At 46.0% G+C, this 12,500-nt stretch overlaps 1 protein-coding gene across 1 annotated transcript in view; it reads right to left on the bottom strand.

Moving 5' to 3' along the window:
- kirrel1a (kirre like nephrin family adhesion molecule 1a) overlaps positions 1-12,500 on the bottom strand; it is a 35,073-nt gene that overhangs the window by 1,599 nt on the left and 20,974 nt on the right. Inside the window, exons 5-14 of the mRNA XM_080022822.1 lie at positions 12,284-12,434; positions 10,237-10,342; positions 9,999-10,147; positions 9,730-9,857; positions 8,817-8,943; positions 8,281-8,381; positions 6,353-6,569; positions 3,520-3,627; positions 2,103-2,230; positions 1,554-1,631 (exon numbers count right to left, since the gene is read on the bottom strand). Of these exons, the coding sequence (XP_079878948.1) occupies positions 1,554-1,631; positions 2,103-2,230; positions 3,520-3,627; positions 6,353-6,569; positions 8,281-8,381; positions 8,817-8,943; positions 9,730-9,857; positions 9,999-10,147; positions 10,237-10,342; positions 12,284-12,434 (1,293 nt within the window). The remainder of the gene's footprint in view (positions 1-1,553; positions 1,632-2,102; positions 2,231-3,519; positions 3,628-6,352; positions 6,570-8,280; positions 8,382-8,816; positions 8,944-9,729; positions 9,858-9,998; positions 10,148-10,236; positions 10,343-12,283; positions 12,435-12,500) is intronic.

Below are 12,500 nucleotides of genomic sequence, written 5' to 3'. Positions count from 1 at the left end.
ATCCGCATAATAGCGGTAAAAAAACGACCTTTGGTCCCCCGAGGGGAAGCAACGTGTAAAGAAAAACCTGACGGGGCCCGAAACGCAACCTCGGGGCACACACCGCGGGATCGGAGCAGCGGACGCAGACACCAAAGGTAGAATAACTCCTATTGGAGAAGTTATGAAGAGAATCACTCTGGAAGCTTCCCCTCGGATGCCGGTGCCATAGGTCTGGTCGGGAGCGTTCACGACGCCGTTGGGGGTTCTAAGAAGCGGGACGCATCCGACGCCAAGCGGACCCGGTATTTGCCAGGGACGTGGTGCGCATCGAGGACCCCTGAGCATGAAACAGCCGGACTGGTTGTTCGGATGATCTCACCACGTCTGGTGCTTCCCGACACAGTAATTTCCCAAACAACGTTGCCCAAATGTTACGCCGAATAACCTTTTGGCAAGTTTGATGTGTTTTTTTTTTTTTTGTGGGGAACGTCGACTGAATTGAATACAAAATGCTCTTCCTTTGTTTTCAGCAAATCCCCTCCGTGGTCCTCCCCGTGAGCGAGCGAGCGAGTATGCGAGTGATCCGGATGACTAAGTCATTAGCGTGGCCGGCTTACATGGCTCTCAAAGCAGGGGAAGAAAGAGAGAAAGAGAGAAAGAGAGAAAGAAAGACAGACAAGGGGAACCGACTGAAGCATCTGTCTCTGTCTTGCGTCACTCACTCATCCCTCCTCCTCCGGGGGGCAAAAATCAATCATCTTCTCAACAATGACTTTGATTTTGACTGATCCCCCTTGTAATTATTATTATTATTTTTTTGCCGATGCCGACGGCGGCGCGCTGCATCGGAGGCCGTGCCGTCTTTTTAGACGCTCCGCTTGAAGCCTAGCCGGGACGACGGGTCTACCTCTCGCGCCTCGGGGGACACGGGGCGGTGTCATCGGAGGAGACGACCGCTCCACCGAGGAGGAGACGCCCAGTCCCGTCGAGGCAAAATGTATATTTTTTACAGCATATATCAACTGCGGCCATTTTTGACCATTCGTAGGACACCATACGATACCAAGTGACTTGTGCGTATAAAAAAAAAATAATTATCTTCACTTTGCAAAGACTATACGAAGGGAGTTTTAAACTCTCATTCGGCACACATGGTAAATGTCCAGCTCGTCAAACTTCCTCGCTGTTATACTGGAAAAATAACCAGCTCTCCCATTTTCCCTGACATATTTTGGAATGGTATAGTCAGACACAGTTCATCCTACGACCACTAGGGGTCAGTATCCAACTGACGGACGCGATTATGGACTCAGTGTGACGTCATCTTTATGACTGAGAAAAAATACAATAGCAATTTAAATAATACATATAAATGTAATAGAATTTGTCATTTCCCCAAAAAAAAAAAAAATGTTGCTCAATGTTTTATAACGCCATGTTCAAGGTTTGTAGTCATAAAATGTTGAGTCTGATTTATGACATTGGTCCATCTTCACACACACACACACACACACACACACACACGCACACACACACGCGCACACACACAAACAAGAGTGTCCCTTGCTCACCTTGAGATCGTACTCCTGGCGAGTGTCGAGTGTGTCGCTGCGCAAGTCCGACTTGAGCTCAATGTCGTCCTTGAAGGGCTGGTTGGAGGGAGAGAAGGACACAGAGGGGAGAAACTAAACCGTCAAACAACGAAACAAAACAAAAAACGGAAAAGAAAAGAAAAAAAACAAAACAAAAAAAAGTAACGGACGAAAATGGGAGAGGAGGAGTCGTGACGGAACAGAAGGGGAAGGGGGAGAAGCAAAGGATAAGAATACGGACGGGGGAGGAGGGCAAGGAGGGGGAGGGGGGAGTGACAAAACGGAAGCGAGCAAGGGGTTAAAAAAAGGTGAGAATTCGGGAGGAAGTCAGGAAAAAAAAAAAAAAACAGATATATTCCAGTTATTGAGTTAGTTTGTTAAAGAGGCAACCAGTGAACCATGAGATCAAGATCATTCTGACGGTGTTTGTCCTTCTACACCTGCAGGCCACACACACACACACACACACACACACACACACACACACACACACACACGCACTGTGTTTGCGTTGCCACGGCGACTCACCGAGTACATGGCCTTGACCATGCGTGAGGCCGTGGACACGCTGCCGGAGTCTTCCTCCAAGCTGTGCGTCTCCTTGTTGATGGTCTCCACCTTGATGTCGGGCTTACCCAGCGTGACCCCGCGCCGACCTGGAAGGAAGGCGAAGCAAACTTGGATAAACCACGTAACTTTAAAGGCGCCGGCCGAAAGTTCAGAGGCTACCGACTTCCACATGGTGCGAGGCGCGCGCGTGCGTGTGTGTGCGTGTGTGTGTGTGTGTGTGTGCGTGCGTGTGTGTGTGCGTGTGCGTGCGCGCGTGTGTGTGTGCGTGCAGCGCGTTCTCCACGAGTCATCCCATAGAAATACACTGGATTAACATTTCATCCATAGGACAAACTAGCACTTATATTTGAGTTACTAGTTGCCATTCCAACAGTTACTAATAACTATTTTAGTTATTAGTTAATAGTAAAAATGTATTAGGAACTAGTACTTATTTATCAGATACTAGTAACTATTCCAATTGTTACTAGTATATATTTGGCCAATTTTTTATCATTGAATCCTATCAGGCGCCGACTAGTATCTATTCTGATTGTTACTATAACCAACAAATTTTACTAGTCACTATTATTATTTGAGTGCTAGTTATTATTCATATGTGACTAGTGCCTTTTCCTGCTCTTACTAGTACAAATATTAGTTTTACCAGTAATCAGTATTATTTTTTTTACCATTCATGAGAAATTACTATTCAAATCAGCTCGTTTGATTTAAAATGTTGCTCGTAAAAATGTAAATGTTACTAGTAACAATGGGATAAGGCAGTAGTACCTCATGAATAAGGCCTCATATTATTTTTTTAGAAACTACAGTAGTAACATAGAAATAGTTTCTAGTCACGATTGGATTAGTTACTGGTATCTAGTACCTGATACATTCTGACTAGCAAAAGTAAAGTAGTTACTCGTAGCTGTTGGAATAGAAACGTAGTAACTTAAAAAAAAAAAGGTGGCTTGTTTCGACTTATGGATGTTCAAACGTCTTGCCTCAAAAAACGAACCACATCAACCACACCGAAATGTCCGACAAACTGCGATTCATTTCCCGAGGCTTGTCCAGCGTGGCTCGCGGTCAGCCGTCCTCGCGCCGGCGGACCGGTGAGCCCACCCCAAAGCCACCACTCATCAACATGACAATCAATAAATACGACTGAATGCGCGCAGCTCCCCCTTGTTCTCCACCAACTCCATTCATCGTACTTTCTGAAAGCCGATAAGCCCGCGGGCCCGAATCGAACCCCTCTCCATCTTATCGTCTTGACATCCGGAGAAATTAATTTCCGGGAAATTAATTCTTAATGTGGCCCGGGTCGGAGAAAAAAAAAAAAAAAAAGGAAAAAACATAAAACACGTCTTTTTTCCGGGCGGAGACTCACTGCCTTTGCGTTGCCGGTAGAATATGAGCACCAACACCAGCAGGCAGAGGAAGAGGAGGATGGTGCAGCCCACCGTCCCGCCGGCGATGATCCCCACCGGAACCTCCTCTGTGGTAAGTGGAGGGAGAGAGAGAGGGGGGGAGGGAGGGGAGTGAGAGGCCCGAGGAGGCATTTATTTGTGCAGCACATTGTAATAACACTGTTAAAACACCACGTAATAACTTAGTAGTAAGTACATAGTAGTAATCATTTATAATTCATGTATTCCTACACAAATAATTTATCCTGTGCATAGAATCGCCTTTGTATAATCTGTATATATTAACGGATATTTGAGTTCTGTATTTTTGGCTATTTGTCTATATTTGGATATTTTTTTTTTCTTTATTTTTAATTTATTGTATTTATTTTTCAACCACTGACCCACCGTTCTACGAGACCACTGTAACAAGACCACCATTCAGCACCATTACGTTTACATTACGTTACTACGACCACAACATTACGTTATAAACTTGGAACTTAATGTCAGCAGTGGGAGTCAACATACTGGTTAAATACACAATTATGCCCTCCGTTCACATTGTATTGTAGGCTCACATCATTATAAATAATTACGACCAGCTTTAGGGATGATCAGTGACCTCGAAACGGCAAAAAAAAAACTATAATAAAAAAAAAAAAAAAAGGATATGCAACACAACGGAAGAACGGTTTCAAACATTCACCAAGCCATTATCTTTGGACGGCCAAATTAAAGACCAAGGACCAAGAAAAAAAAAAAAGGAGGTTGAACGTGACTGATTCCCTCCTTTCATTCCGTCCAAATAAACCGTTTTGACAGAAGCGAATGGTTTTTGGGGACAACTGTGTTCACAACTCCGAGCTGAATGGACTCTTCTGACCGTCGCGCATCGTTCGGGAAGTCCACCCTCGCCCACCGTGCGTAACACCGAATGATTCAAACCAACCAAAATCAGCGCTTTTTAACCGAAATCAACGCTTTTTTTCACCGAATAAACGGAACTGACGCCTTTCAACCGGATGATTCGCCAAAAGCCGAATTTCAAAAAAAGAGTCGAACCTTTCGTCACCGCGTATAAATCAATCATAAATCGCAACATTCAGAGTGCGGCAGAGTTGAGTGGAGCGTTCCGGCGAGAACCGACGATGAATTCCATAAATTATTACATCCTGGCAAATTTGGTCGAAAACACTGACATATAAATAATATAACAAAACCTTGGTACCGTAACCGCGGTAACTGGGAAGACACGGCGGCAAGGGCAGAGCGCGGGCAGCGTTAGTATTCGCAAGGGGAAAGGGCCGAGTGTTTTCTGTTTAAATTAACGTAATGGGCCGTTAACCCGCGTGCTGCTTATTTGTCCGGGGCATATTCGTTTGTTTCAGAGATTCCTTGAGACACGCTGGGATGGTAGGCTGTCCCCGAGGAACCCGGACATTCCGGGACGGGCGGTCGCCCTATATCAGTGTCAAAAGCCCAGCTCCGTGGGTGTTGTTGCCGTTATGCAAGTCTCAGCGGAAATAACAATCATACATACATATACAACATATAACACATACATACACATGCAACATATAACACATACATACATATACAACATATAACACATACATACATATACAACATATAACACATCAGACATATACAACATATAACACATACATACACATGCAACATATAACACATACATACATATACAACATATAACACATACAAACATATACAACATATAACACATCAGACATATACAACATATAACACATACATACATATACAACATATAACACATACATACACATGCAACATATAACACATACATACATATACAACATATAACACATCAGACATATACAACATATAACACATACATACATATACAACACATAACACATACATACATATACAACATATAACACATCAGACATATACAACATATAACACATACATACACATGCAACATATAACACATACATACATATACAACATATAACACATACATACATATACAACATATAACACATCAGACATATACAACATATAACACATACATACATATACAACACATAACACATACATACATATACAACATATAACACATCAGACATATACAACATTTAACACATACATACATATACAACATATAACACATACATACATATGCAACATATAACACATACATACATATGCAACATATAACACATACATACATATACAACATATAACACATACATACATATGCAACATATAACACATACATACATATACAACATATAACACATACATACATATGCAACATATAACACATCAGACATATACAACATATAACACATACATACATATACAACATATAACACATACATACATATGCAACATATAACACATACATACATATACAACATATAACACATACATACACATACAACATATAACACATACATACACATGCAACATATAACACATACATACATATACAACATATAACACATACATACATATACAACATATAACACATACATACACATGCAACATATAACACATACATACATATACAACATATAACACATGCATACATATGCAACATATAATACATATATATATACACATACACACAGACACACACACACACACACACACACACATATATATATATACATACATATATTTATACATACATATATATATATATATATACTGTATGTATATACACACATATACACATACACTCATACACACACACACACACACACACACACACACACACACACACACACACACACGCACAATTTATTTATTTTTAACGACACACACCAGTTTCCTCCAAGGTGATGATCATGGTGCCGGGGCCGAAGGCGTTCCAGGCGGTGCAGTTGTAGGTGGAGAGGAAGTCGGACTCCATCACGTTGTTGATGGTGAGCGTGGAGAGGACGCCGCCGCCCTCGGCCGACGGCTTGCTCTGCTCCACCGTGTAGCGCTCCAGCAGCGTTCCCTTCTCCTTCTCCCACACGTTCTCCTTCCAGCCCCACACCTGCACGCACACACACACACACACACAGAATTTTCAGTGAAGTATCTATTTATCTGTTCGTCAATCTATTTATCTAAATGTTCATCCAGTTATCTGTCTGTCTGTCTGTCTGTCTGTCTGTCTGTCTATCTCTCTATCATGTATCCATCCATAAACAAATCTCTTGAATACCTGAGCGGTGTGAAGATGAGAAATGAAGATTTGCAAACCAAATTCCTTTCATTCCGCGCGACAACGGGGGGCGTAGAAAGAGTTTCGCTCTCTTTTGCTCTGGAATTCCCGTCTTTCAAGTCACCTTCCACAACTCCGTCGCGTTCCCCGAGAGTCGTCACGGACGGACGTCAAATTCGGTGTGTGCTCTGCAAGTACGATCCTTAATCGGAAATGAACCCGGTGCACAATATGCCCAGTCAAAGTGCGTGACTCGGTGTTTTTCCACCTCCGCCAATCAGAGGATAACAATAAGACAATGAGACACCGACAGATGGGACGCAGAAGAGCACTCCTTTGGGGGCGTCCGTCGCTAAGGCGCGGGAACAAACGTACGGGCACGCGCACGCGCGCACACACACACACACACACACACACACACACAGACTCCGAAAGGTGGGCCCCGAAATAGACTGCATAAATAAACCGACATCAAGGACACAGGCGCATGTAAGCAAACACCTGGCGTGACTTCCGAAAGAGGGGTGACGGTCTGTCGCTGCACCCCGGCCCGGCGCGGCGCGCTGGGGGAAGGCGACGCCCGCATGTGCGTGTGCGTGCGTGCATTTTGGGGGACGACGACTTCGGGCTGAGTCAGCGACAGCTGACAGCCTTCCCTCCCGACTTTAGCCGCGCTAAAAGCGGCTGTATAATTCAGCAGCGCGGCGGGGCGGCGGGTTAATAATGCACGAGGCCACACATGTTCCCATTATCCCGTCCCGCTTTTGAGCGTCTTCCTCTCCTTTTTACGCGGGGACAACCGCTCCCATCCTTCCCCGCCCTCCATATTTCATGAACGCTCCCAATCTCCCGTTTTTATTTTTTATTTTTTTATTTTTTTTTTTAAATACGTCCTTTATTTATTTATTTATTTTAAACGTGGCCCCCGCGCCCCGCATGAGGAGGAGGAGTGCGCACCGTGAGTCAGAACAGATCCGTCATTGAGCCACTGCAGAGGAGGAGGAGGAGGGAGGGTGGGGGGTTGCCTGGTACGGGGGGGGGGCTGTGGCCGTGCCGTGTCCCCGTGATACAGCCTGACTTGGGGAATAAAAGAGAGAGAGAGAGAGAGAGAGAGAGAGAGAGAGAGAGAGAGAGAGAGAGAGAGAGAGAGAGAGAGAGAGAGAGAGAGAGAGAGAGAGAGAGAGAGAGCACCCAGGGCCGATACGTCGTGTGACGCAGGAGCTAAAAGCGGAGCTCCGTAGTGTTACAGCGGCGCTTTGCTTAAACGGCATGTCACGGGGGGGGGGGGGGGAATTCGGGGAGAGTTTTTTTAGAGGTGAGTCACCGCGGTTGTTTTTATTTATTTTTTTGTTTTTTTTTCCAGTAACAGGAGAGAGAGAGAGAGAGAGAGAGAGAGAGAGAGAGAGGGGGGCGGCACATTCACGAGCGTTTTAGGGGAAACGGGGGGCCGTGGACGTGCTTCATCCAGTTCTCTCTGACTAATGAACATTATTTGGGGTATTTCCGTTTTTTTTTTTTTTTAATCTTTTCATGTACTTACGATCTTGTCCGGCGGAGGCGTGCTGGCGATGTAGCACTTCACCTCTCCCCGCTCTCCCCTCACCGCGTACTGGACGGGCTCACTGGAGATGATGGGGGGGCCTGAGGGAGGGGTAAGGATTAAAATCGAGATCATGATTCATCGTCGCCATCGTAATGAAAAGTCCCGCTCGCATCGACGCCGGGCGGCCGCGGAACGGCGACTTTCGGGGCGCCGCGACGGGGCCGGCCTTACGCCGAACCCGTAGACGCACCCGAGGCAGCGAAGCCGGCTTTACACCGAACCCGTGAGCGCACCCGACGAGTGCGATCCTCCGCCCGAGCGGCCGCCGCGCGGGCTGCGTCCTAGGCCCCCGCAGTCGCGAAATCACCAGGTCGCGGGGGGGGGGGGGGGTGCGTTCTCGCCGCTCCGTCGGGCGTGTTCGGTGTGAAAGCCGGCCCGGCGCCCGCCACCCGAAAAAAACAAAAACAGAAAAAAAAAACAAAAAAAAAACAACACAGCGTTCAGAGTTCACGGTTTTGAAAGCGGCTCCTGACCGTTGACGGTGAGCGTGACCTCCGTCTCCCCCACTCCGATCCTGGGCACGATGGCCTTGCAGACGTACTGGCCGGCGTCCGCCTGGCTCACCGACTTCAAGTACAGCTGGTTGTTGTTGCTCAGGACCTGCCGGGGAGGAGGTTCAGACGGGAGGAGGAGAGAGGAGGGTGAGTTCCAGGCACCCCCGCGGCTCCACGGCCCTTCTCTTTCGGGGGTCCGCGCGCGGCGAAAAAAGAGGATCCTCGCGGCGTCCCCGCCGGCATCTCGGGTCCCCGGGAGCCGATAAACGAGTTATTTCATCTTGGGAAAATTGTAAAGTTTTTTTTTTTGTTTTTTGTTTTTTTTTTTTTCAAAATCCCCTCTCGGGAGATAAAAGGTTTTCTCGTCCGACAGGGACGGCGCTCTTTTAGGCAACCAGCAATAAGACGGAGGGGAGGGAGGGAAAGGAAAAAGGAAAGGAAATGAGAGCGAGATAGGAAAGGGGAGGAGATGAATAATGTACGACGGAGGTGACAGAGGAGCGAGGTGACCGACGCGTCGCGGCTATCGGAGAAAATCCCAAATAGAGAAATCCCATCCGAGGAGCCGCAACAAACAAACGTCAAACACCAAAGCAAAATGACCAGATATCCCGCGTGTGCGACACATAAGAACGCAGAGAATTGTAGATCGTTACTGTACATGAATCATTGTGTTCAATCAACCCCAATGGTCTGAGTCTGTGCTCACGCCTCATCTGTGACACGTGTGTTACATCAAGTTGTGACGCGGCTCGAGAGAACACTCCACACTTGTGATGTGTCCAATTTCCGTGTTATTTTGGAAGCAGACGTGGTATGAGCGCAGGCGACGTGCTCGTTGTCGCAAAACAACCCCCCCTTTGCCAGAGCGACGCCGAGCGAGACTTCTCACCATGTTGGAGCCCTTCTTGAACCAGGTGAGGGTCAGCGGAGGGTTGCCCGCCCACTTGCAGTTGAGACTGACGTCCGAGTCGATGTCCACCGTCTGGGGCTGGGGCTCCACCAGGAGGATGGGGCCGACTGGCGACAAATGGCTCGATGATTATCACATTCATTTTTTCAACCAATCGTTAATTCCGTCCTGAGACGGCCAGCGGCGGCGGAGGCGGCTTTTAAACAGGCGTTTCGGGGAGCCCCGGTGAAGGCGGCGCGGGAACTCACAGTGCACGTCCACCAGGATGCTGACGTTGGTCTTGCCCACGGCGTTGAACACCAGGCAGGAGACGGGCTCGGTGAAGAAGGAGTGGTCGGCCTTGGTGGTGAAGACGCTTTCCTTGGCGCCCTGCAGCAACACGCCGCCCTTCGCCCACCTGGAGTAAAAAAAAACAAAAAACACCAGCTTAGATACAAAAACGCCGCTCTTGGAAGAGGGGGGGAAACCGAGGAGGAAAAGGCAGACCTGTATCCCATGATGGGGGGGTTGGCGCTGGCCTGGCAGGAGAAGGTGACTCGGTCGCCCTCCAGGACCGAACGAGGCTCGATGGACAGAGTCACCGTCGGGGCGTCTGGAGAGACGGAGGAAAGACACGCCGGGTTGGTCTTTATACTCTCATGCAGCAAGTATTATTATTATTATTATTATTATTATTAATAATAATAATAATAATAATAATAATAACAATAATAATAATAGATGTTCTGTGCAACGGGGGGCATTTTAGTACCATTTGTTCAGTATCTACACTAAACATACGGAAAAAATTATAAATAAAATAAAAATTTTGATAACTTCATAAGAAGTACTATTGTGATAATACTAATATTTTATACATATTTATCATCCTGTACGGTATCCTGTACAGTTTAGTACCACAGTACTACACTAAACATACGGAAAAACAATAAAACTTTTTATAACTTCACGAGAAGTACTATTGTGATAATACTGTAATAACATTGTAATTACACTGTAATAACGTAGGAATAACTTATGCATATTCATTATCAATGCGTATTATTTATACCTATTTACCATCCTGTGCGGTGTATAATCTATATATTTATATTTTATACCCACAGATCAAACACGCTGCCACTTAGCACCAGCTTCTGTCCATTAAATTAACTTATCCTGCATAGAATTGCATTTTTGTATATTTCAAAATATTTGTTTTTCATTTTTATGCCAATTGTCTGTACAGCAATGCAGCAATCCTTACAACCACCAATTCCTCGTACATGAAAATGTACTTGGCCAAATTAACCGATCTAGGTTGAACCTGATTCGGAGAGCTCTGTGATTGTGACCCCAACGCGTTGGAATAACAATAACTTACAAAACGAAAAGAAAGAACAAGTTCATCGCCTAATTCCGTACGCGTGATCAATCTCCGCTACTCGCATCTTCGCATTTTGTCACAACAGCTCCGAAGCCGGCCGTGCATTTCAAACCCAACGGGGTCGTAAAAGAAATAAAGATGCCGAAGAATCGACCCCGATGAGCGGTGAATCGAAATGACCGCTCGCGAAAAATGTTCGCGTTCGTCGCGAAGTCGCGCGACGTCAAGTCGTGCATTTTCGACCACCGCGTTCGGGGCCAACCGTCTTAATCCGGAGCGGCGGCCCCCGCACGTTTGTGTTGATGTAGTCGCAATGAATTGTTTTGATTTGACATTTCAGAAAGGGTTTTTTTTCCCGAGGTTACGGACGCACTACGATTTCATTATTGAGTACGGAAACGCATGATTATCGTCATCGAAATGCATTTAACGGCATTTTCACTGTGAACAAAGCCTCCATCCTTCTCCTATTCCTCTGCACCGAGGCCGTTGGCTATAGCTACGGCAAAAAATATCAAATCACAATTTTTTTCAAACGAATTTCCCGATTTTGAAAATAATAAATAATACATAATACATAAAATAAATGGTTGATATTACTGGTTTATTGTTATTATTATTTATTGTCTCTCAGGAAGGATTATTTCCCATTGAAGTTTCTTGAAAAACGCTGGTTTGCCCATTTTGAATCACATTTTTTCTGTTTTTCTGCGATTAAAACTTGTAATCGGGGGGGGGGCGGGGGGCGCAACATACAAAGTCTCACCATGCTTGGCTCTAATCGAAATCGTGTGTTTTATTTTAGATTATATGTGTTTTTTTAATGTACTTTTTCCGTGTACCGATCGAACGAAACAAAAATATCAAATATTTAGCTACGGACCAGCTGCAATTCCCCAGGAGGCGGGGGGCGGAGGCTTAAGGGAGGTTTGGGAACTGAAAATGAGAAAATGGAAAATGAGACTGCGTGACCATGAAGCCTTTCATATTAAAACGTTCGTAATTCAATCGTTGATGCTCATTCTACATTTCACCCTTCGTGGTTCAAGTTGGGCTCCAAACAGGAGTTTGTGTGACAGTAACGATGTTCTAAAACCCCCTGGGTGCGGTTACTGTGTGTGTGTGTGTGTGTGTGTGTGTGCGTGCGATGCGCGGGCGGAGTCCTACGGTGCACGTTGAGGGTGACGGTGGTGGCCTTGCCGCTGGGCACGGCCAGGTTGGTGGCCACGCAGCTGTAGTTCCTCCCCGTGTCCGTGTCCACGGGCTCGATGGGCAGGTAGCTCCGCGTGGTCACCCGCTTCCTGTCCGGCAGCACTTCCTGGCGAGGCGGCACGGGGACATTATTGGATACGGATACGAAGAGGAGTTAGCCCGCGCGCTCTTG

The sequence above is a fragment of the Zeus faber genome, assembly GCF_960531495.2.
Source record: "Zeus faber genome assembly, chromosome: 22".
Classification (NCBI taxonomy): domain Eukaryota; kingdom Metazoa; phylum Chordata; class Actinopteri; order Zeiformes; family Zeidae; genus Zeus; species Zeus faber.
This window is presented reverse-complemented; position numbering and strand designations above follow the sequence as displayed.